Source organism: Hyperolius riggenbachi, chromosome 6, assembly GCF_040937935.1.
Source record: "Hyperolius riggenbachi isolate aHypRig1 chromosome 6, aHypRig1.pri, whole genome shotgun sequence".
Lineage (NCBI taxonomy): Eukaryota > Metazoa > Chordata > Amphibia > Anura > Hyperoliidae > Hyperolius > Hyperolius riggenbachi.
Genome location: NC_090651.1, coordinates 80,491,774 through 80,517,778, shown reverse-complemented (window position 1 = coordinate 80,517,778; position 26,005 = coordinate 80,491,774). Strand labels below are relative to the sequence as shown.

The 26,005-nt window shown below is 45.6% G+C and overlaps 1 protein-coding gene across 1 annotated transcript in view; it reads right to left on the bottom strand.

Moving 5' to 3' along the window:
• The window catches only part of LOC137520961 (vitamin D3 hydroxylase-associated protein-like), a 110,238-nt gene that overhangs the window by 29,419 nt on the left and 54,814 nt on the right, over positions 1-26,005 (bottom strand). The window contains exons 9-11 of the mRNA XM_068239597.1: positions 19,307-19,432; positions 18,856-18,950; positions 3,941-4,040 (exon numbers count right to left, since the gene is read on the bottom strand). Of these exons, the coding sequence (XP_068095698.1) occupies positions 3,941-4,040; positions 18,856-18,950; positions 19,307-19,432 (321 nt within the window). The remainder of the gene's footprint in view (positions 1-3,940; positions 4,041-18,855; positions 18,951-19,306; positions 19,433-26,005) is intronic.

Here is a 26,005-nt window from a genome sequence, read left to right as displayed (position 1 = left end):
CCAGGACAATGGGCTCTTTCACAAGCTCTGCCTCCTCATCCAGGACTTGAGCATGCTCACTCACTCCCCCACTTGACTCGTCATCACCACTGTTCAGTAGAACTAGGGCTTCCTCCCCCTGTTCGAGCAGTTTGTCAAGAACCTTGTCCAGCATGAAGGCAAGACGGAGCACTTCTGATATGCTGCAGTGCTCCTCAATGACCAATTTTGTTGCCTGCTAAAACGGCTCCAACACTTTACAGACCTGTCCAAACAGCTGCCACTGGTCCCCAGTAATGTAGTCCATTGGCCCTGTTCTGGAGGAAGATGTCTGAGACATGTATAGCCTGACCGCCATTTGCTGCTCAAACAACCTCTCCAGCATGTGGAGGGTGGAGTTCCACCGCGTTGGACAATCGCAAATAAGCCTGTGCTGCGCAAGGCTATGGTGGCGCTGCAGCAGTTTCAAGGCCACGGTGGCGGTTGCGGAGCGACGGATGTGGGTTGACGCTTTTCGTGCTGAGGCCACAGCGTCCTTGAACCCATCAAAAGTGCGTAAAAATTTCTGCACTACAACGTTGAAGATGTGGGCCGAGCAAGGTAAGGGAGTGTAGTCACCTTGCGAAATGCCAGCATGTTGGCACCATTATCAGACACCACTACACTTTTGTCCAGTTTTCAGGGGAAAAGCCACTGCCGGATCTGATCCGGATCTGTAATCCTTGCAGCCTTACAGATCCGGTTTGCCTGTTCACGCCCATGGATTCCAGTTTCAGCACTGCTTGGCATCGATGGTGCTGCAGACCAGTGTAGGAGCGGGAACACTTGCTGGCAGGCTCAGCAACGGCGGACTGGCCTTGGACAGAACAGGTAGCAGAGGGAAGTAGAACAGGCCTCCCCTTCAACCCACGTAGCGGCACCACCACCTGAGATGCCCCAGATCTTGCACCCTCCTCAGCAGCACCATGGGGGGGTGACCCAATGGGCAGTAAAAGTTAGATACTTTCCCTGCCCATGCCTGCTGCTCCAGCCATCCATAGTGAAGTGTACCTTGCCACCGACAGCGTGATCCATAGACCGGCCGACACACTCCACAATGTGCTCGTGAAGGGCAGGGATAGCATTCCTGGCAAAATAATGGCGGCTGGGAATATGCCATTGTGGAGCAACACTGTTCATCAGTCTGCGGAAGGGGGCACAGTCCACAAACTGGTAGGGCAACAGCTGTTGGCCCAACAGCCTTGCCCGGAGCGCATTATTTTTAACAACAAACGGATCACTTGCAGGGAGCATCCGCTTCCTCTGCAACATTTCTGGCACAGAGGCCTGACGCTGGAACACTGGTGATTCAGAGGAAACCAACAAGGGTGATGATGAGGTGCTTGCTGAGGTCTGGAGACCTCTACCAGCCTGGCATGCAGAGGGATTTTAACTAGAATGGGACTGAGCAGGTTGGATAGGGACACGATGAGTAGAAAAAAAAAAAAAAAAAAAGGAGAAGGGGCCTGTTGCTGCTGCTTTTCCTCCACCCATCTTATTGTAATTTTTTACATATTTGAACTCCCGTCTGTGGTGGTTGCTTATCAGCCCTGAAGTGCCGAACCCGCTGCCCGATTTGCCTCTGCTCACCGATTTACGGCACACAGAACAGACTGCCCTGGATTCATCCTCTTCTGGAACAGTAAAATAATTCCATGCAGGGGACGTGTGTGCGACCTGTTCTAGCACGTCCATGCTCAGCAGTGGACTGGTGGCAGAGCCAGGACAAGGTCCTCCAGCATCCAAGGCTGAGACACCAAAGTGCGCCCCTCCATCCCTGCCACCGAGCCATCAAACACGGATTGCTATTAGACTAAGAGGAGCCACAGGGCCCACAACCTCCCCAACACCTTAATATCTAGTTATCTGGCTTGCAGTCACTGCCATGTATCCCCTTTTCTTATTTCTTTCTGCTTCAAACACAATTAGGAATGACAGCTGAATGAATTCTGCGCCCCCTTCTACACTGCGCCCTGAGGCTGGAGCCTCTCCAGCCTATGCCTCGGCCCGGCCCTGACTGGTGGGTACGGACAGATGGGAAAGCACTTGCAGGCTGCTGGCCAACCATCTGCTCTGTTTCTCCAAGCTGCTGACGCCTGCTAGTGCCTAACCCACCAGATGGCGACCACGTTGGATCAGCCACCTCATCCAAAATATCATCCAGTTCAACCAAAGCACTGGAACCCATAAGTGACTCCTCTGGACCCTCCACCTAGCCACCAAACACCTCTGTAGTTGACTGGTGACACTGGATGAAGAAAACACAGGGGCCATTTCTGTCACCACAGAACCCACCACTTCTTGGGAGCTTGGTCCCTTGGTCTCCTCCAATGCCTTCTCCCAATCCTTCTGCACATCTCTCTCATCGACGTAGGTGTGCTTTCCTTCTGGAGGAGAGGTACTGGGAGGAAGCAACCTCGGCAAGAGAAGCAGCTGCAGTCGGGTTCTGGTCATGAGGAACCTGGCCACTACTGGTGCTGCTGCCACTAGCTTCAAGTTTCTCAGACTGGGTAGAGGGTTCCTAATCTAAACAAACAACTATGTTTGCCTGCTGCTCTGTCAAAATTTTCATGCGTGCGAACAGAGGGAAGACATCTCTGACCGGGGGGGCGAACGCTTCCTGCTGCCACCGTCAACCTGATCACGTACTTCACGTGATCCACCAACACCACCATCACTCCATTTTCTTTTAGGAGTGTCAGGAAATTGGTGCTGCTCTCGCTCCATTGTTTTGGGGTCACAAACTTTATTGGGGTAAATAAAAAAAAAACAAAATAAAGAAAATACATTAACTCCGAAAACAAAGACAAACAAAAAAATAAAACTTGCACTACACTCAACTAAGCAATCACCTAACTCATTTTCACTCTGTCAAACACTAAGCCTGCAGCCTGGCTGTCTCTGTCTAATGCCGGGCATACACGGCATGTTTTATGCGCCGAATCGAGCCAGCGGCTCGATGCCGGCGCATCCCTGCTCGTCCGCGCGGATCGATTGCCGTTCGTCCCCGCCGGCGCTTCCTTATCACCGCTCGATTCCCTGCCATTGTCCGCCCGCCATCGAGCGGGCGCGGGTTGAGCGGCATGATCGGGCCAGCTGAATATTATCAGCTGGCCGGATCAGCTGGTCGATACACGGTACAGAAACGTACCGTGTATCCCTAGCATTAGCCTCTCCACACAGCAACTACTAACACACTACACTACAATCTATCACTCAAACTAACAATCTGTCTGTCACTCTCTCACAAATACACCTAGCTAGCTAGCTAGCTACTACTACTACTAATATAGCTCACACCAATCTAATTCTCTCACACAGTCTTTAAAAAGACTTTTGGTTTATATACAGTCTTTAAAAAGACTATTGTTTTATGTTGAAACAACTAATATGGGTCTGTCTCCCCTCTCTCCAACACCAGACTGAAACCCACAAGTTTCGTGACTGCACACCTCTCTTATATACAAATGGGTGGGATAGCTGATGATAGGGAGCTGGTTGCTAACGTTGCCAACGATTGGTTGTTTTTTGTTAAGACTCTAATTGGTGCTGAAATTCCTAGTTTCTTGCAGAAATCCTGTTGGTTTCATTTTTAAGCTTCTGTCTAGGGTCTTCCTTCTGATTGGCTTAAAACATCCACATTCCGATGGAATTCCTCATAGCAATTCCGGAATTACCGTTTAGCGGTATGGCAATTCCGTTCCAATGCGACGGAACGGAATTGCCAATTTCCAATCGGAATTGCGGAAATCTGAATTCCGCGGAATTCGGTGAGCATCCCTACTTACTAACATCTAAATAGTGCAAAGGCCTACTTTATCAATTCAAATCATATTGCAACACACAACTGTTAACAAGATTGCCCAATCAGTTTCCAACACATAATAGCAGTATTGGTTTCTTTTAGTCCATTTCTGCTCACTATGGGCCAAAGGATGTAGGATATCATCTTCTTCACCACAACAGGTACATTGAATAGAAGAATCAATTCACGCAGGTTCGGGTCCACCTTGTTGTCGTCACTGACAGGAATAAAACAAAAAACATACATAGCATGAGTGCATGGCTTAAGATATCACCTACCAAAAATACTCAACTCAAAAGGACACAGCATATGACTTAAAGAGTGACTGTTAGGCATTAAATACAAAATAAATGCTGTAGTGCAGGCTGTTACAATAGTCAAGAGGATGCTAACCAGGCAAATCCAAACTTTAAAATCAATCTTACTGTGTTCCTTCTCTCTTCATGCCCCCCAGGCTCTAAGATGGTATGCAGACGCAAAAGAGAAGTGACATGGCTGTATCAGCCTGATTGGCTGAAGCCTCTGTCATTCACCTCTCTGCGCTGCGATTGGCGGCCTAGTCTCCCCTTTACTTCTGAAGTTAAAGCCGCTATTAGAGCGCAGGGAGGGGGGGGGGGGCAGAGGCTGTCTCCTGTCACTGTCCTCTGCCCCCTTCCTCCAGTGGCATGTCCGCATCCCACTCTGCCGCTTCTGCTGCCCGCCACATTCTCCCTCTTCCCCATGCTGAATATTGGGGGAGGATAAAGACAGCGCAACACTGACTCCCGGAATAATGGTTCCAGGCGCTGCAGTTCCCTTCTATACCCTCTGCACTGCCTCCGGCGGTAGTGCAGAGAATAGATGGGAATGCCAGCGCTTGGATCCATTATTAGGCGAGTCTCTGCTAGCTGCCTTTATCCACCCCGCTGTGCTCAGGGTCAGTGTGGGGAGGAGGGGGATGCGGGGGGGGGGGGATTCTTTAACCTGGAGGGCACAAGATGGCCCCGTCCAGGAGAGCAATAAAAATTGAAAAGAAACCGTGGACAGTGCAATACATCTGATATATAAGTACAGCAAGCATTTATCTACTTACATATGTATTTTTTTGTGGGGGGGCATATGATGCCTAACAGTTGTTCTTTAAGGCTTGTATAGACACTTGACTAAAGTCTTAGGCGGCCGATAACTACCGCCTCAAAGGATAATCAAGTGCCAGTATGGCGGCCCTCGAATGCCGCCCTGCAATCAATCTTCCCGGTGGATCAACTCACCCAAACAATGCCCGATTACTGTGATCCCACAGCTCCCTGCTTGACTTTACGCATGTGCACCCCCTTCCCCCCGTATAGTAACAGAACGCTGTCTCAGCTACACCAGCTGACTTCGTGTCTGTAAAGCTCAGCCCAGAGATGCCTCCCAAGCAGATCAGGTAACGATCCCAGATGGGCAACATCCATCACAAGTGGGAACGCATATTTACCAAATCTACTCCAGCACCCGGGATACAACATAATAAAACAACCTACCAGATAGCACCTGGCTTTTTTGAGTGAATACATTACACAAATAATCCAATACAGCATCCAATTTATTAGATCCAACACCAAACTTTTTTTGAACCAACAAACTACACAAACTACCGGCCTACCATACCTGACACTCTACCACAAACAAAAGTAGCTTGCCTGAGCCAATACATTAAAAAAATCGGCTAGGATATAGCCCAACAAACACAAACATACATCAGACAGCCCAATGGACACACCCAACTGACTCAGCACAACACCTAGCACACCAATGAATGGACAACCCATCACAATCAGTTATCAAGGTTTCCTGACCATCTACAGCCTACTTCATCTAGTACAACAGACTTTATAGCAGACTCAACTCTCTGCCTAGCTGGAATACTCACCTGTCTGTGCTCCTGCCCTGGTGTCTATGCCCACACACATCGCCAACCAAGGGTTTATGCCCTTGGCTGAGGGTGTGCTTACAGATAAGCATTACATCATTGCACTCTGTGCACACAAACAATGCACCAGTTGTGAATACTCAGTGCGGAAAGAATCACATGATTATGCCAGATTTAGTGCTTCTACTATGCCTGCCTGACAGCCTCTGATCACTACTCCTGTTTGGACCTGGCTTGACAGATGACTCCTTATCTTATCTGCTTGTGTAATCTGACCTTGGCCTTTTGCCTCAATTTGTCCATTTCACTGCCTGCACTGGCCTCTGCATGTGACCCCGACTAAGTCTGCCTGCTGCCTGCCCTGAGCTCAGCCTGTCACCCTGACTATGGCTGTCTGCAGCAGCCTTGACCTATGACCATGCCTGTCTGCTTGCAACCTGCTCAAACTTGGTTCTCCCTGCCATTAGTGGGGCAACTCCATTGACCATGACTCGATTGTCACTGGCTGCAAAGACTATTATCTTTTTGGGAGATAGGTTTATCATCCCTTGTGGGGCACACTACTGAAGACCAGATGGCCATTTACACACAGCCATAACAACTGTGCGAGAGTCAACATCATTTGAGGAACACTAACAAACTGAATTAACCTCCCTGGCGGTGCATTTCTGTCTGGAATTAAGAGTCAAAAGCGGTACATTTTATTCTAGAATTTTTTGCCTTCAATTCATAAGTCATAATTTACCAACATATGACAGAATAAAAGCCTGGTAGACATTCTGCATATAAATAAAAAAGACACAAACTCAAATTTTGTGCATTAAATTTATAAAGACACTTAAGAATTTTGAAACTGTACAAATAAGAGAGTATTCAAAATCAGGGCAGAGGTCGGTGGAGGTGGCAGGCAGAAAGTAGTCAAAATCAGGGCAAAAATCGGTAACAGTATGGCAGAAGCACTTAGCTCAGAAGCAGTTGGAAACCAAATGGCTATATTGTTACCATCCTGTGCTTTCAAATAAGCTTTTCTGCCATCTCTGCCATGGCAGTCAGGTGACACAGGGGAGAGCTCAAATTACAACTTGTGATTAGAGACAAATGATGCTAAACTCTCTCTCTATATATACACACATGTACATACAAACATTTACATACATACATGTACATACATACATACATACATACATACAAGTACATACATACATACATACATACATACAAGTATATACAAACATACATACATATACATACATACACACATGCATACATACATGTACGTGTATGTATGTAAGTGCATGTATGTATGTACAGTACAGACCAAAGTTTGGACACACCTTCTCATTCAAAAAGTTTTCCTTATTTTTAGGACTATGGACATTGTAGATTCACACTAAAGGTATCCAAACTATGAATTAACACATGTGGAAGTATAGTACATAACCAAAAAGTGTGAAACAACTGAAAATATGTCATATTCTAGGTTCTTCAAAGTACCCACCTTTTGCTTTCATTACTGCTTTGCACACTCTTGTCATTCTCTTGATGAGCTTCAAGAGGTAGTCACCTGAAATGGTTTTCACTTCACAGGTGCGCCCAGTCAGGTTTAATAAGTGGGATTTCTTGCCTTATAAATGGGGTTGGGACCATCAGTTGTGTTGTGGAGAAGTCCGGTGGATACACAGCTGATAGTCCTACTGAATAGAATCTGTATTGTGGCAAGAAAAAAGCAGCCAAGTAAAGAAAAACGAGTGGCCATCATTACTTGAAAAAATGAAGGTCGGTCAGTCAGTCTGAAAAATTGGGAAAACTTTGAAAGTGTCTCCAAGTGCAGTCTCAAAAACCATCAAACGCTACAAAGAAACTGGCTCACATGCGGACCGCCCCAGAAAAAGGAAAACCAAGAGTCACCTCTGCTGTGGAGGATAAGTTCATCCGAGTCACCAGCCTCAGAAATTGGAGGTCAACAGCAGCTCAGATTAGAGACCAGGCCAATGCCACACAGAGTTCTAGCAGCAGACACATCTCTAGAGCAACTGTTAAGAGGAGACAGTGTGAATCAGGCCTTCATGGTAGAATATCTGCTAGGAAACCACTGCTAAGGACAGGCAACAAGCATTAGAGACTTGTTTGGGCTAAAGAACACAAGGAATGGACATTAGACCAGTGGAAATCTTTGCTTTGGTCTGAGTCCAAATTTGAGATTTTTGGTTCCAACCACCGTGTCTTTGTGCGATGCAGAAAAAGTGAACAGATGGTCTCTACATGCCCGATTCCCACCGTGTAGTATGGAGGAGGAGGTGTGATGGTGTGGGGGTGCTTTGCTGGTGACACGGTTGGGGATTTATTCAAAATTGAAGGCATACTGATCCAGCATGGCCAACACAGCATCTTGCAGCAGCATGCTATTGCATCCGGTTTGCGTTTAGTTGGACCATCATTTATTTTTCAACAGGACAATGACCCCAAACACACCTCCAGGCTGTGTAAGGGTTATTTGACCAGGAAGGAGAGTGATGGGGTGCTGCGCCAGATGACCTGGCCTCCACAGTCACCAGACCTGATCCCAATCGAGATGGTTTGGGGTGAGCTGGACCGCAGAGTGAAGGCAAAAAGGCCACCAAGTGCTAAACATCTCTGGGAACTCCTTCAAGACTGTTGGAAGACCATTCCAGGTGACTACCTCTTGAAGTTCATCAAGAGAATGCCAAGAGTGTGCAAAGCAGTAATCAAAGCAAAAGGTGGCTACTTTGCAGAACCTAGAATATGACATTTTCAGTTGTTTCACACTTTTTGGTTATGTATTATACTCCCACGTGTTGATTCATAGTTTGGATGCCTTCAGTGTGAATCCACAATGTTCATAGTCATGAAAATAAAGATAAACTCTTTGAATGAGAAGGTGTGTCCAAACTTTTGGTCTGTAATGTATGTATGTATGTATGTATGTATGTATGTATGTATGTATGTATGTATGTATGTATGTATGTATGTATGTATGTATATATACATGCATGCATGTCCAAGCATATACATACATGTACGTGTGCGCGTGTGTGTGTATACACACACACATACATACACTCGTAGGAACCGGCAGGGAGGTTAACGGAAGTGACCAATTGGGCATTTTTTGGGACAATAGCTGCTCGATATATCCAACAACATATCCAAAATAACAGGCATGCACACACAAACCTGCTTATTAAACAAAATCACCTCTCTATTTCATGCAGCAACACTTTTAGACCCAAAACGCAGTCTACTTACATAGATAGCTAGATTCGTTGGGGGGAAAACAACATCAAAGAAAAAACATCCGGACGGCCATCAGGTTCAACCAAGAATTAAAAAAAAAAAAAGGTCATCTGTCATCAACCTTGGACTGTTTTCTTAACTACGTTTTTGCCCATTTCCCAGCTGAAAGAGTTCTGGTGGTACTCCAGTATTCCCGGTCTCAGTTCCTATACTTTGCATCCTGAAATCCTGGGGGTAACCATAGTCTGATAGGCGCAACTTGTCTCCCATTCACGCTGAAGTTTTTGGGGAAATTGGAGCATAGGGAATGAAGGAAGATGGGAGATCTGCCAGTCCTTACGCCAGTATTTCCAAGTCTTTTCTTCAAATCTGATGTTCCCAGCTGTATGCCACTTATTTTCCGCCGTATAAGACGCACTTTTTCTCCCCCAAAAATGGGGAGAAAAAGTCCCTGCGTCTTATACGGCAAAGGCAGGGAATCCCCGACTTACGAACGCCCGCCGATTGGAACCGCGACCCGCCGCCACGTCGGGGATTCCCTGCACTGCCCCTTATGTGCTGCTCTGCCCTGCATGTGTCCATGGCTCCCCCGTGTGGTCCGCGTTCTGCCATCAAACTGTTGCGTATGACCGCAAACACCGCCGCCGCTGCTTGTGCATACGTTCCCCCTGTGTGGTCCGCAACTGCCCGCTTGTGCCCCCGCTTGAGTCAACGCTTTCCCCCCGGGTAAATAGCTAGACCGCGCTCATCTTACCTAAGTCAGTGCCTTCTGCGGGGATCGGAGACCTGTCTTCACTTCCGCACTTCCACTCTAGTAATTGCTTCTGCTGCGTCATCAGCAAAAGCCTTCACTAGGGGGAGCTGCGTGTGTAAAGACAGGTCTCCGATCCCCGCAGAAGGCACTGACTTAGGTAAGATGAGCGCGGTCTAGCTATTTACTCCGGGGGGAAGCGTCGACTCAAGCAGGGGCACAAGCGGGCAGTTGCGGACCACACAGGGGGGACATAGGCACAAGCGGCGGCGGGTATTTGCGGTCATACGCAACGGCAGTTGTGGACCACCCAGGGAGAACAGGGACACTTGGGAACATACGGAGGACCGCAGGGGACATACAGGTGATATACTTGGGACAACAGGACACACGGGACAACAGGACACACGGGACAGCAGGGTACGTACCAGAGGCACACATACAGGGGACAGCAGGACACACCTTAGGGACACATTAGGGACATACTGGGAGCAGCAGGACACACATTAGGGACATATTGGGAGCAGCAGGGGACATACTGGGGACAGCAGGACACACATTAGGGACATACTGGGAGCAGCAGGGGACATACTGGGGACAGCAGGACACACATTAGGGACATACTGGGAGCAGCTGGGGACATACTGGGGACAGCAGGACACACATTAGGGACATACTGGGAGCAGCAGGGGACATAATGGGAACAGCAGGACACACATTAGGGACATATTGGGAGCAGCAGGGGACATACTGGGGACAGCAGGACACACATTAGGGACATACTGGGAGCAGCAGGGGACATACTGGGGACAGCAGGACACACATTAGGGACATACTGGGAGCAGCAGGGGACATAATGGGAACAGCAGGACACACATTAGGGACATACTGGGAGCAGCAGGGGACATACTGGGGACAGCAGGACACACATTAGGGACATACTGGGAGCAGCAGGGGACATACTGGGGACAGTAGGACACACATTAGGGACATACTGGGAGCAGCAGGGGACACCTGGGGACAGCAGGACACCCACTAGTGACATACTGGGGACAGTAGTACACACACTGTGGACAGAAGGGGACACAGGAGGACACCAATTAAGGGAGAACATCTACAAGACGCTCCTGGAACATGGACGCACCAGGTTTAGTATATATTTTTTTCCCTTGTTTTTTGCCCCCTAAACCTAGGTGCGTCTTATATTCCGGAGCGTCTTATACGGCGCGAAATACGGTATCTTATATGGTGCTCTATCACTGGCATGTTCAAGGTCCATGTCCACACATATAAGACATGGCCTGCATGCTGAAGCAGGCCAAATCTTATATATGGGGAAACCCAACTTTAAGCCCTTTGATGCAATCATTGGAACTTCTGGAGTTCTCATGAGTGGGGGAGAAGGGGTCTAGGAGAGTAAAAGGGGAGGATGGGTGGAGAGATCGCTTTCTTAGTATTAGTTTAATGGGGCAGGAGGGAGGGGTTAAATAAATAAAGAATTGCAAATCTGATTTAACCCCAAGCTATTGTCATGGTTTGCTGCAAGTTTCCAAAACAAACAAAAAAATATAACAGCTGCAGAGGGAATTTAAAGGACAATATGTAACGGCATCCAGTTGCACAAGGACACTAAAAGAAATTATCTGTGTTAGATATTTGTATTAAAATGGAGTAACTTTTAAAGAGGGATTGTTAACCACACAATCAAATTCCATTTTCCCATTGCGCTGTGTTTAATATACAGCCTGCAACCTTACCCTGCATTGCAAGCACGACAATCTTTTCAGGAATGTTTCTGCTGTAATAAATCTTATCTCAGTCAGACTGCCTCTATTTCGTACATTGCCGATGAGAAGGAAGCTTGTTATCACCCCTCCCACATTCTTGCTCTTCACTGATTGGCTGAGGGCAGTTCTGTGTGAAGCTAAAATATGATCTATCCTGTGCTCTCATGTGTTTACAAAGCAAGCTAGCAATGACAGTGCATTTTGTAGGAGGAAAAAAAGTGTGAGGGAGGAAATGCCATCATGATTGTCTTCAGTCAGAGAGAACCAAGATGGCAAATGCCAGGAGCAGAATTCTATTTTCTATATAATAATTCACTGAAATCAAAACGTGGACAGTACAATACATCTGTTATGCAAGTAGAACAAGTAGTTATCTACTTACAGTATACATGTGTTTTTCCTGGCATATTATGGCTGACCCTTAAAGGGGAACTTCAGCCTAAACAAACATACTGTCATTAAGTTACATTAGTTATGTTAATTAGAATAGATAGGTAATATAATCTCTTACCCCACCCTGTTTTAAAAGAACAGGCAAATGTTTGTGATTCATGGGGGCTGCCATCTTTGTCATGGGGGCAGCCATCTTTTTGGTTGAAAGGCGGTGAAAAGGAGCAGAAGACACAATTCCAACTGTCCTGTGTCCTGATAACCCCTCCCAGCTGCACACGCTAGGCTTCAAATGTCAAATTCAAAATGTAAAAAAAAAATTGCAGCAGAACGAGAACAACAGAATCAGAAATCCCATCATGCTTTGCACAGCATCAGGGGGAAAAAGCCCGGGCAGTTTTCTTCTGTGCAGCTAAAATTGAGGCTTGTATAAGAGAAACAAAGTTCTGATGCTGTGAAACTGTTAAAGAAACACCAAACCTTTTCAGTGCTGCTGAGTCGATTTTTAGTCCAGGGGTTCATTTTAACAAATGTCAACCAACTAGGAAGTGCTACTAAGCACATCTACCATACAATCCACTACGCGTTATGACTGTATATATACACTATAACCTTTTATCAGCCACTGTACAAAGTGCAGTTTACAGATCAGATTATGATTATGGGGAAAAGTTTAGCCGTTGCCACTAATGACTGAATTCCTTCCTATTTTTTTTTTCCCCCAATGGTTGGTTTGTGTACTTGCTACAATTGCATGTCCTTGTCTGGCTAATCATTAGAGTATTTGGTCTCTAACTAAATTCCTTTCCAGCAATACCCTGGCTGAGGTTACATTACATGTTAGCTTACAGATTGTCTCCAGGCCTCACACTGTACTAACAATAGTAACATCAGCTTGGCACAGGCTGCTTGTTATACTCTTCTGATAATTTTCAAGTGATGAAAAATAAAGATCACTTGACTTGAGATCAGCTCAAGTCAGAGATTAAAATAAAACGGTCCACCTGGTGCTAACAGTAAATCAAAATGAACAACTTCAAGGACCAGGAGAGAAGCAAGATGACAGGCCACCTCACACACACCCCCCCCCAAGATGACAGGCCACCTCACACACACCCCCCAAGATGACAGGCCACCACACACACACACGCCCAAGATGACAGGCCACCACACACACACACCCAAGATGACAGGCCACCACACACACACACACGCCCAAGATGACAGGCCACCACACACACACGCCCGAGATGACAGGCCACCACACACACACACACCCAAGATGACAGGCCACCACACACACACACACACACCCAAGATGACAGGCCACCACACACACACACACACCCAAGATGAAAGGCCACCACACACACACACCCAAGATGAAAGGCCACCACACACACACACACCCAAGATGACAGGCCAGCACACACTCACACACACACACCCAAGATGAAAGGCCACCACACACACACGCACGCACGCAAGATGACAGGCGCGCGCGCACACACACTAAAATTTTTTAAAAATGCATAGCTCCCAACTGTCCCTCTATTGGAGGGACAGTCCCTCTTTGGGAGCCCTGTCCCTCTTTCCTCCTCATTTGTCCCTCTTTCAGGACTTTGTCCCTCTTTCTATGTAAATAATATATTTCTCTACTAAAAAAATATGTAAATATGTTTGACTCTAAACTTCATTCCCATCCGTTAAATTGATATATTAATTTTAAATTGTAAATATGAAGGAAAATGAACCAGGAGAGAAAGGACCACTGTGGTTTGTATTATAAAACATATTTTTCTTTTGAAAACTTCATAGTATGCATGACTAGGGGTGTGATGGGGTGTGGCTTAAGTGTCCCTCTTTCTCATCTCAAAAAGTTGGGAGGTATGAAAATGGAGATGGTACTCATAATATGAGGTTGCTGAAAGAGCAACAAACCACTGGAGCAGGTGGAGATCTAAAGCCCAAGTACCCACTGCAAGACTGAATCGCTAGAAATCACCAATGAACAAAGTTAATACTAAAGATACTTAGCGATGGGATGTAGACAACACTCATAGTTCCATAGACTTTTGCGGAAAGATCGTTTAAAGATCTGTACCCACAGGGGACATTGAACCACATGACCTGATTTGATCAGTCATGACGGTCTTTCAAACTGCTCAAGCACTGTTGTATAACAGCCATTTGTAGCCATCGTTTACCGTATTTCTTAAAAAAAAAAAAAAAACTTAAAAGAATGATACGCAGTCTTGGTTAGATCGATTGTTCATCTCATTTTGACAGATGAAATGTTTCCATGGGGATGGACATTTGATTTCTGGTGTTATTAAAGGACCTCTGTCGCGAAAATCTTAACATTTTAAATATACGTAAACATATACAATTAAGAAGTAAGTTTCTTCCAGAGTAAAATGAGCCATAAATTACTTTTCTCCTATTCTGCTGTCACTTACAGTAGGTAGTAGAAATTGGACAGAACCGACAGGTTTTGGACTAGCCCATCTTCTCATGGGGGGGGGGGGGGGAAATCACATGGATTTCTTTATTTTCAAAATGCACTTAGTGAATGGCAGTTGCTCCGTCCAACTGCCAAAAAGAAAAAATGTATGGTGAGCAGGGAGGCATCTTTGTATAAATATTTTTCAGGGAGTGTTTTTATAAATAGGCCATGCCGAGAATCCCCTGTGGAGAGATGGACTAACCTAAACCCTGTCGGTAATGTGAGATTTCTGCTACTTACTGTAAGTGACAGCAACATAGGAGAGAAGTAATTTATGGCTCATTTTACTCAGGAAGAAACATACTTCTTATTTGCATGCATTTTGAATTTTAAGATTTTCACGACAGTTCCTCTCTAAGACACTACTGCAGACAAATAGACCAGCAGGACTGCCAAGAAACTGGTATTGTATAAAAGGAAATAAATATGGCAGCCTCCATATTTTTCTCACTACAGTCCTTTAAAACCATCTCAACTCGAGTGGAACTAGAGTAGTCTTGATGTGTTCAATCTCTTGCAAAAAGTTAAGGGCCCTAGGTATACCATCTAAAGCTGGTGACCTGTGCCCTCCAGGGGAAGGTATAGAACACAATTGTGGGGGATGGGGGGGGGGGAGGGAAGAGGAGCCCGAGGACAGATGCAGTTAAAAACAATTGAAAAATATATCTTACCTCGACAGATCAATAAAAAAATTAAAAAAAATATTTTTTAGACCATGGCTGGCAACGTGTTTCGCAGGTTCTTTCCCACTTCCTCAGGCCAATAATCATGCCAGTGCCATAACAGAGGCAAGACCCCTCTTTCTGTGTATTTTTATGTGCGTTTTACTTAGTTCAATCTATCCATGGGCGCCTCATCCTCCCATGATGGCTTACACCTTGGATACCCCCCTAAACACTGAAGATCTAGAGGTGTCCCTGGCTACATAGCTACTTAATTTCAGTAAGACCTGTCTGTGTTAGGGCCATTGAGCCAAAATATACATGAGACACAACAAAGCTCTCCCTTGTGTTTTTTTTATGGTGTCCCTTCAGTACTTACTATCAGCAGAATCTCACCAGTGATTTCACTAGGTCCCACTAGTTGAGATAACATACAGTACACAACTACCATACAGGCGTCCATAAGGAGGTCTAAGGGTAACCTTAGGGCTGATTCACACTACTAAAGCTTTTTAAACGCTAGAGGTTTTAAAAACTCTTGCTAATGCAATGTTACGGGGGATTTTTACAAAATCACTTCACTCCAGTGTGAACACACACATACAGTAGGAGAACATTAGAAAGAGCTTTTAAAAATCACAAAGCTCTTAGAAAAGCTCTTGTAGTGTTAGGCCTGGTTCACACTTGCGTTTTCTGCAAATACTGACCGGTGGCACGGATCCGTTCCGGTCTGAGAACATCCGTTTGCCATCCGGATCCGGTCAGTTCATGTTCAGTTTGAATCCGATTTACTTCCGTTCTGCATGCGGATTTGGATCCGTTTCCACTTTCAAAGAGGGGTCTGGAAGGTCTGGAAAAGCGCTGGGGTCATTTTTGGAGAGCGCCTGCTGTGTGGACATCATCCTTGGAGAGAGAGACTGCTGTGTGGACCATGGATCCAGTGGTCTGCTTGCCCCTTGTCCTGCGGGGCTGCGCCTGGACGGTCGAGTTCTCGGTGGAGTATCCCCTGGCCTCCCGGGTACCTCTGGGAGAGGCTGGGGGCTGTCCAGCGCCGGTCCAGATGGCCGCCTGTACCATAGAGACTCCACAGGAATTGGGGTAGGACAACCGGCTTTCATCCGGAAGTGTGCTGTGCACTTCCGTTTTTCATTGGTTCCTGTTGTGCTGGGTAATTTGTCCGGATCCATTCCGGCGGCAGTGGACGGAGGTCCCGGTCAGGAAAAATGGCGCAGGTTTGAAAAATCCAGACCGCAATCCGCATCCGGATGCGGAGGAACAGACGAGTGCGTATGGATCCATTGATAAACATTGGACCCTTTCTCGTCCGATCTGTTTCCGCAGTATGCGGTCCGCAAAATAACGCCAATGTGAACCGGGCCTTAATGAGCCCTTATTTTTAAGTCTATAAAACAGGGAACACCAAGAGCCACAATAGTGTAATACGTACTGGATAAGGTGGCAATACATTTCTATTGCTAGATACTCACAAGTCAGGGTCACCAGCAGGCAACCACTGTAAAGGCAGGTGGGGAGATTGTCCTGACCCCACTCAGGATTAAAAAGTCGCTGTCTGTAGATAGGAAAAAAGGGTAGCAACCCTCCACCAAGGTGGACTCGAAATTGTATATAAGGAACAGAGGCGCCAAAAGTATAATATTAGATTAAATGAGCTTAAAAACCAACTTAATTGGCAAAAATGGAGGAAGTGGTGGTCTTACCTCCCTCAAGCAGACAACAACAAATGCGATTCAGACAGTCAAACACATTTATTAGAAACTCCCCAAAAAATTTCAACGCGTTTCGCAGGCTCAATCCCGCTTCATCAGGCAATACAAGGAGTATCAAGCGATCTGCACAAGGATTCAAGTTAAGCGCCTCTGTTTAAGTCTGTTGCAGTGGTTTAGCGGTCAGAGGTTGCATACAACTGTTTTGAACTATGAGTAAACTAAAGATTTGACAAATAACACAACTGCCAAAATAAACTACCTGTGCAGGTGATCTCAATAGGTTCTGGGGTGTCAAACTCAATCATATAAGGCAGGCATGTCCAGACTCCAAAGTCTGATCGAGATGTCAAATGTGGCCTGCAGAGCGATTTCTGGTGGCCCCCAAAGTCTCTACAGTTGTTAATTCCATGCAGCCCACAGGTCGTAGCTGAGGACAGCAGCAGTAACAGCTACAGATCAGCAGCTGCCACTGTGCTAACTGCACACAGTAAATGGGTTACTTCTTCTGAAAAGGTTTGTGGAAATTTGTCAAAATGTCACAGGCATAGAGTACCTAACAGCAAACAGCAAAAATGGTGTTTAATTTTGCTAGTTTAGCCCGCTAGCACTCTCTAGAACGATAATATAATCCTTGGTATAAAACAAAAAAAATATTTGGACATCCCTAACATAAGAGGCCAAAATCTAAAACACAGTCTTAATGCACCACTATCGTGAAATTTACCCCCAAAAAAATAGAACAAAAAAAAGATTTAGGGCCGTTTCCACTATCACAAATACGCATGCATTGTCTGCAGGCCCGGCCCTAGACTTTTTGCCGCCTGAGGCGATCGTCAAAAAAATCGCCGCCCCTCCCCCCCCCGTGTGTGTGGGGGGCCGCCCGAGCTGGAGGGGATAGCGGGCAGGAGGGGGGTATTGGGCCTAGCGGCGGGGAGGGGGGTCGGACCCCCCCCTCCCTCGCCTGGGTCCCCCGTCCTCCGCTCCCCTCCAGCTTTAAAAGTGACGTCCCTGGCTGCAGCTAGCTACATTGTAAGAGGCAACGGGCGGGGATCACTCACCTCTTCCTCGTTCCAGCCCGAGCCTGCGCTCCACTGACGTCACTTCCTGCTACGCCGCAGGAAGTGACGTCAGTGGAGCGCAGGCTCGGGCTGGAACGAGGAAGAGGTGAGTGATCCCCGCCCGTTGCCTCTTACAATGTAGCTAGCTGCATCCAGCGACGTCACTTTTAAAGCTGGAGGGGAGCGGAGGACGGGGGACCCAGGCGAGGGAGGGGGGGGTCCGACCCCCCTCCCCGCCGCTAGGCCCAATACCCCCTTCCTGCCCGCTATCCCCTCCAGCTCGGGCGGCCCCCCACACACACGGACGGGCGGGTGCCGCCCCCCCAGAAGTGCCTCCTGAGGCAAAAGTTTCACCCCGCCTCATGGGCGGGCCGGCCCTGATTGTCTGCATGCGGATTCGCATAGCCAATACAAGTGGATGGCCCTGTTTCCACTTGTCAGTAATCCTGAGCGTTTTTCTGTGCGGGAGAAATCTGGACGGAAGAGCCCTCAGAATTCGCACCCCGCACACTGCTATGCGAATCACCGCTAATGTATTTAATAGGGAAATCGCATGCGGTTTTGGCTTGCGTATTTTACCGCGATTTCGCAAGCAATTTCACATAGAAACTAATGTTAAATCACACAGGCAGTGACATGGTTAAAAATCGCATAAATACTAACCTATGCGAAATCGCATGCTAAATACGCATGCGGAATTGCACCAGCATGCGATTTCGTCAGCGGGGAATCAGCGGCGATTCCGCACCGCACAAGTGGAAACGGGCCCTTATACTGCAGAGAATGTTAGGAGGAGGGAAAGTGAAGGGTTAAGAATTAGTTTAAAAAAAATAAATAAATAAATAAATCACACTGCTGTTTACACATTCATAACAGCATGAATGTGAGAGCTCTTTACCGACAGACTGCTCCTATCTGCCTGGGTAAAAGCCAAGGTATTTTTAAATTGCCCTCATTAGATTTTTTTGCTTTTTGAAGTGTGTAGTAGTGAGTTTCACCTACAATTGAGATACCAGAGTTTTCCCTCCATCACCAAAGCAACCCTTTAGGAAGAAATGGAAGGCTTGTTCCACTCGTGGTGGTTTGAAGTGGATAAGCTGAAATGGAAACAGAAGTATTAAATCTTGTGCAGACAGAAGGGGTGTGTGTGTGTGTGTGTGTGTGTGTGTGTGCGTGTGCGTGCGTGCGTGCGTGCGTGCGTGCGTGCACATTTATGTAGTAAGTGTAGTGTGAGTGTATGTAAATCTGGAGCCTTACTTTCTGTATATGATCCTATTTTACAGCAATACAATAAAAATGATCATTTCTACAGAAACATCTAAAGCTTTTATTTATTTTTATTCTAGTGTAAGATCATGTGCTAAAAGCAGGATGTGATCACAGCAAATTAAAGCTTTGAAACAAATCACATGCTTCTCCATGAGTTCTTCTAGACATGACTATCACTACTCACCGTGTGTCCAGCCTCTTCTAGAAGCTTCTTGGTCTCCAGCACCATGCGCCTCATGCCTGGACTGGGCTGGAAGAAGCCATCTTCCTCGTAGTATCCAATGCGGAGGGGCTTTTTACTGGAGAACATCTGCAGGAGACAAAATCACCATGGTGCTTAATATTTTAGACTCAGCCTGAGTCTATGTAGGAGTCAAGTAAACCAAAAGTCTTACCGGTTTGCCATAAATGCATTACAAACCTGTCAAGATTCCTTGTAATATATGTATCTGGATGACACGCATCATATTTTCCGCTGTATAAGACGCACTTTTTCTCCCCCCAAAAAATGGGGGAGAAAAGTCCCTGCGTCTTATACGGCAAAGGCAGGGAATCCCCGATTTACAAAAGCCCGTCGCTACAAACCGCTGACCCACCAACACGTCGGAAATTCCCTGCCTGTGTGTCTGACTCCCCCTTGCATGCCTCCGCTCCCTCTTCTAGCCTCCCCCGGTGTATAGCAACAGTAGCGCAGCCGCCATGCCAGCAGGGATTGAGGACCTCCTTCTCAGCACAGCTCGGTCTAGTGTTTGGCTTATATTGATGACGCGATCTATACAAGCCGAAGGCTAGAGGGAGAAGCGCGAAGGAGAAGGCTGTCTGCAATACCCGTGGGCATGGTGGATTAGGTAAGCAGCTGCTGCTACTGCCACTACACACCCTGGGCTCTAGGAGAGAGAGCGGAGGCACACGGAAGGAGCCAGGCACATGCTGGGACAGAAGCACGGCACAGGGGGACACATGGAGAGAGATGGGGGACACAAGGGGATACAAGAGAACACATGGCGGATACAGGAGGACACATGGGGGACACCATTTGGGGGAGAACATTTACAAGACGCTACTGCAACATAGACACACCACATTTAGCGTATATTTTTTCCCTGGTTTTTGCCCTCTAAACCTAGGTGTGTCTTATATTCCAGAGCATCTTGTACGGCGGGAAAATACGATATATATCCCCCCCAAAAAAATAAAAACTTTCTACAGATCCTACCTGATTGTATGTTCTAACATTGTCAGTCAACAGGAATAGAGTCTGAAGAAGGTTTACAAGCTGAAAGCTTTTTTTTTTCTCTTTTAATTTAGCCAATAAACTAGAGCTTGTATTTTACAGACATGACGTTTTAAATCAGGATAATAATCCGGATTCAAAACTTGATGTCTATAAAATACGAGCTCTAGTCTCCAGCAATTCTTAGCCACTAATAAGGTATCACACACAAGCCCATATGCAATTTACTTTTTCTCCTGAGTTTTCTCCTTGGTGATATTTTCACAACTTGTCAAAATGCCTTTTAACCCACTGGCAAACAAGAAAACACTAAAAAAAAAAAAGAATTTTTGATAGTACATCTCCACCTACTTGCTGGTACTTTTTCAATTGCAAAGTGCTGAAAAGTTATTGTAAAGAGAAAAGTAAAAAATTATCTCCTACGAAAAAACTCGGGAGAAAAAGTTAATTGCATATGGGCCACGGTGTTTATCTCCCTCTTGCCTCTTTCCCCTCCCCTTGCTTTTAGAGTCGTGAGGCATGGGCTGAGGGCTGGAATGATTTGTCTGATCTGTCCACACAGGAGCAGCTTCTAGCAAGTAAGGAGCATGTCAGCAAACTAGCCAAGTACATCTGTAGGTTACTTCTCTTCAATATAACCACCGCCAGGTCCCAAAACTTAGGCGACACCTCCTGCGGCGCCAAAACTACCGACATGGGACCACCGCTAGGTCCCATGGCTTAAGCGACACCACCTGCTGCATAAAAATAAACAAATAAATAATTAAATAAATTAAAAAAATATGACCGATGGAACAGCCACTAGGTCCCATGGGCTACCCATTTAGCAAAAGAGGTTTCATTTGCGATTCCTTTAATTTTTCCGCCGGAATGCGGAATTCTGCGGAAATCCGTGGAAATGTAATGGCGACGGAATTTAGCGCTGGTGGAATTCCACAATTCCGGCAGAACGGAATTTACGCTTTACGATCATCCCTAGACAAGACCTTGACTAAGCTGCCCTTAAAGCTACCCCCATGACATTGCTGGTAATGCGCTCTCAAAGGACCTTTATTATCATCGTTTTTACTGTTTACATTCGACATGTGTTCCAGTATTGTGGTTTTAAATGCCCTAGTTGTCATACCAATATAGTGTACGCCACAGGGACAGGTCACCATGTACACTACCCCTGTGGCCTCAAAATTCACGAACGCTCGGGTCTTATACTCTCATGTCTAGCGTCCCAAAAGGTTTTGCTTTTATGCACAGGGGCATACTTTGCATACATAGTTACATAGTTTTTTGGGTTGAAAAAAAAGACATACGTCCATCGAGTTCAACCAGAGAACAAAGTACAACACTAGCCCGCTCCCTCACATATAACTGTTGATCCAGAGGAAGGCGAAAAACCCTTACAAGGCATGGTCCAATTAGCCACAAAAGGGAAAAAAAATCCTTCCCCACTCCAGATGGCAATCAGATACAATCCCTGGCTCAACATCACTGGGCATTACCTAGTAATTGTAGCTATGGATGTCTTTCAACGCAAGGAAAGCATCTAAGCCCCCTTTAAATGCCGGTATAGAATTTGCCATAACTACTTCCTGTGGCAATGCATTTCACATCTTAATCACTCTTACTGTAAAGAACCCTTTCCTAAATAAATGGCTTGCATCTCCCACATCTGTGCATACTCTTTGGGGGAGGGGCAGCTGCAAGCCAGGTTCTTCTTTCCTCAATTTGCTTTGTATTTCTGAATTCAGAGGTCACAAGCTGATCTTTAAGGTTCCTTGCACTCCTTGCTGTCATCATGGGAGCAGGACCTACAATCTCTGCAATGTCAGGGGACGCCATAAGGATAGGCCAGGCTTTAGATAGCGAGTCCCATAGTGCCTCCCAGTGAGACCCATACTGAGTAACTATTCTTTCCCTATCCTGAGCGTTCAATCCATCCCTCTTACCAGATATGTTGAGAGTCTCACGATCCCGATCCCTTGTGTGGGTAACCCCGTTCTCTCAATCGTGAATATAATTCACGGGTTCTCTGCCAAACTCTTCTAGCCAGCTGACCAACAAACTCTTTGCATTAGATCTTGCTCCCTCCATATGTAGCTGGTTAATGGACTTTTTTACAAATCGCCCTCAAGCTGTCAGCTTAGGATGTCAGAATTCTAGCGGTTTTATTTATGCAGGAAAAGCTGTCATATGTGTAGGTTTTAAGTTTTAATGTTCTATGCAAAATTGCATTGTAAACTGTAAAGTTAGAGTACTTTTTTAAAATATTGCTCTGTGACATCTCAGCATATTCCAAGCAGTGAAACTCATAATTGGATTATTCTAGTTACAAAAAGCCAGAACATTCTTGGCCTTGCCATTTGAAAGATGCTTCGGTGTAAAGACTGGGAACAAGTTAAAACTCACATTACTGCAGTAATTATATATGTACATTTTCTTAATTATTACACATAGATATTATTAATCTAAATATTAATGATCAATACAGTCCTTCTAAAGAAATAAATACTTATTGTTAAACCCTATATAATATAATTTAATACTTTGATATATATTTTGAAAAGCTGGATTCTGTCAGTGACGATTTGGGTCTGTGAAACATTCTTGTGAGATTGTTTCAGTTTTAGAGGGTTGTTGACGTGTTCTTGTACAAGGCCGTTACAGCCAGCAAGAAAAGATAAAAATTTCCCAGCTAGAGAAAGTCAAAATATGAAAGATATAAAACAAAATAAGGGGGTTTCCCAATTGTTTAAAAATTATGAAATGTTGACATCTGCCGGTTGAAGTTATTATATTTATTCATAAGAAAGGCAAATATACTGAAAATGATTTTATATTATTAAGTTTTAATATGTAGTTATATCTTATATGATTAATTGTTTTAAGAAGAATTATATAATAAGCTTTACATTTAAATGACTATATTAGAAGCCCTGTATGTTTTAATAAGCCCTAAATTGCTGAAGACTCACAGGTCTGTGTTAGTGTCAATTTGACCAAGCTTATGTTTGGGAAAGTACCGAGACATTCCAACCTAATTAGCAGAGAACACTTTATCAGAAATGCGTCATGAATGACATGGTTTAGTCTTGGGAAAAATTCAACCAGCAGACAAGATGGCTGGTGACGTCCATTTTTAATCAACTGTGTCAGAAATGACCTAATCAGAATTTCTAAACAATAATATTATGATTTAGGTATTGAAAACATAATAAAGCATTGACGCACGGAAGCTTTAGCCAATCAGAACCTGGGATTCAGGGAAATTCCAGATTAGGCAGCCATATTGCATCCTATCCCTATAAAAGTAGGAGCTGAAAGCTCATAGTTTGCAGAAGCCCAACAATCGCCTGAGAAGACACATGAGGCAGAAGCTACCTTCCCACAAGTGGTTCTAGATGCTGAAGAGATGACAGAGAAGGGGTAATATGCTTAATATCCTGGTGATTTACTTTATCAATTTTTCAGCATTAAGTTTTGTTACGATGTTAGCAAGAAGTTTTTTTAGAAGCTATTTTTTTCACCCATTTCTTTAAGAAGATTACTACAAGTTTTACACAGCTACTAGATACACAGCTATTGATACAGATGAGGCTACTTTTAATCTTATTCTACATAACACAACTGTTATATTCTTTTTTGAATGTACTTAGAAGATTGATGAACACTTGGCTATAAAGCCTTGATAAGATGAAATACTGTTAGAAGGAAATACTCCTTGGAACTGTTCATATTTTGTATATATGCTGTATGATAAGCGAATACAATTTTTTATATAAAATCATATACTGAGTGCTTTGATTCATTTCAAGGTATACCGTCAATCTATAATTACTGTTATAGAGGGTTCAGACCCCGCTATGCCGGATTTATATGATGGCTTTTGACAAGAAAAACCATATCCTATACCCTGAGCACTGGCGTGCCACAGGGCTGTGTACTAAACACTGTCCTCTACGCACTTTTCACTCATGACTTCCAGCCTATCCATAACTCAAACATGATGTCTAAGTTTGCAGATGATACGACTGTCATTGGGCTTATACACTCACCTAAAGGATTATTAGGAACACCATCCTAATATGGTGTTTAACCCCCTTTCGCCTTCAGAACTGCCTTAATTCTACGTGCCATTGATTCAACAAGGTGCTGAAAGCATTCTTTGGAAATGTTGGCCCATATTGATAGAATAGAATCTTGCAGTTGATGGAGATTTGTGGGATGCACATCCAGAGCAGGAAGCTCCCGTTCCATCACATCCCAAAGATGCTCTATTGGGTTGAGATCTGGTGACTGTGAGGGCCATTTTAGTACAGTAAACTCCTTGTCATGTTCAAGAAACCAATTTGAAATGATTCAAGCATTGTGACATGGTGTATTATCCTGCTGGAAGTAGCCATCAGAGGATTAGTACATGGTGGTCATGAAGGGATGGACATGGTCAGAAACAATGCTCAGGTAGCCCATGGCCTTTAAAAGATGCCCATTTGGCACTAAGGGGCCTAAAATGTGCCAAGAAAACATCCCCCACACCATTACACCACTACCAGCCTGCACAGTGGTAACAAGGCATGATGGAACCATGTTCTCATTCTGTTTATGCCAAATTCTGACTATCGAGACTCGTCAGACCAGGCAACATTTTTCCAGTCTTCAACTGTCCAATTTTGGTGAGCTTATGCTCGTAGCCTCTTTTTCCTATTTGTAGTGGAGGGGAGTGGTACCCGGTGGGGTCTTCTGCTGTTGTAGCCCATCGTGCGTGTTGTGGCTTCACAAATGCTTTACTGCATATCTCGGTTGCAACGAGTGGTTATTTCAGTCAACGTTGCTCTTCTATCAGCTTGTATCAGTCGGACTATTCTCCTCTGACCTCTAGCATCAACAAGGCATTTTCGCCCACAGGACTGCCGCATACTGGAGGTTTTTCCCTTTTCACACCATTCTTTGTAAACCCTAGAAATGGTTGTGCGTGTAAATCCCAGTAACTGAGCAGATTGTGAAATACTCAGACTGGCCCATCTGGCACCAACAACCATGCCAAACTCAAAATTGCTTAACCCACCTGGCGGTTTGTAAAAATCCGCCAGGGGGCAGCAAATACGTTTTTTAATTTTTTTTTTTCATGTAGCGAGATGAGGTCTCGCTACATGATAGCCGCTCCCCCCCAGCCCCTCCGATCGCCGCCGGCGATCGGAGATCAAGAGATCCCGTTCAAAGAACGGGATCTCTTGGAGGGCTTCCCCCGTCGCCATGGCGACGGGGCGGGATGACGTCACCGACGTCATCGACGTCAAGACGTCAAAGGGGACTCCGATCCACCCCACGGCGCTGCCTGGCACTGATTGGCCAGGCAGCGCACGGGGTCTGGGAGGGGGGGCAGCTGCGGCGATGTGTATAACGGCGGATCGGCGGGTAGCGGCGGCGATCGGACACTGCACGCAGCTAGCAAAGTGCTAGCTGCGTGCAGCAAAAAAAAAAATTATACAAATCGGCCCAGCGGGGCCTGAGCGGTGCCTCCCGGCGGCATAGCCCGTGCTCAGCACGGGCTTACCGCCAGGGAGGTTAAATCACCTTTCTTTCCCATTCTGACATTCAGTTTGGAGTTCAGGTAGGGATGGGACGACGAATCCGGTGAATCCACGAATCCCTCGA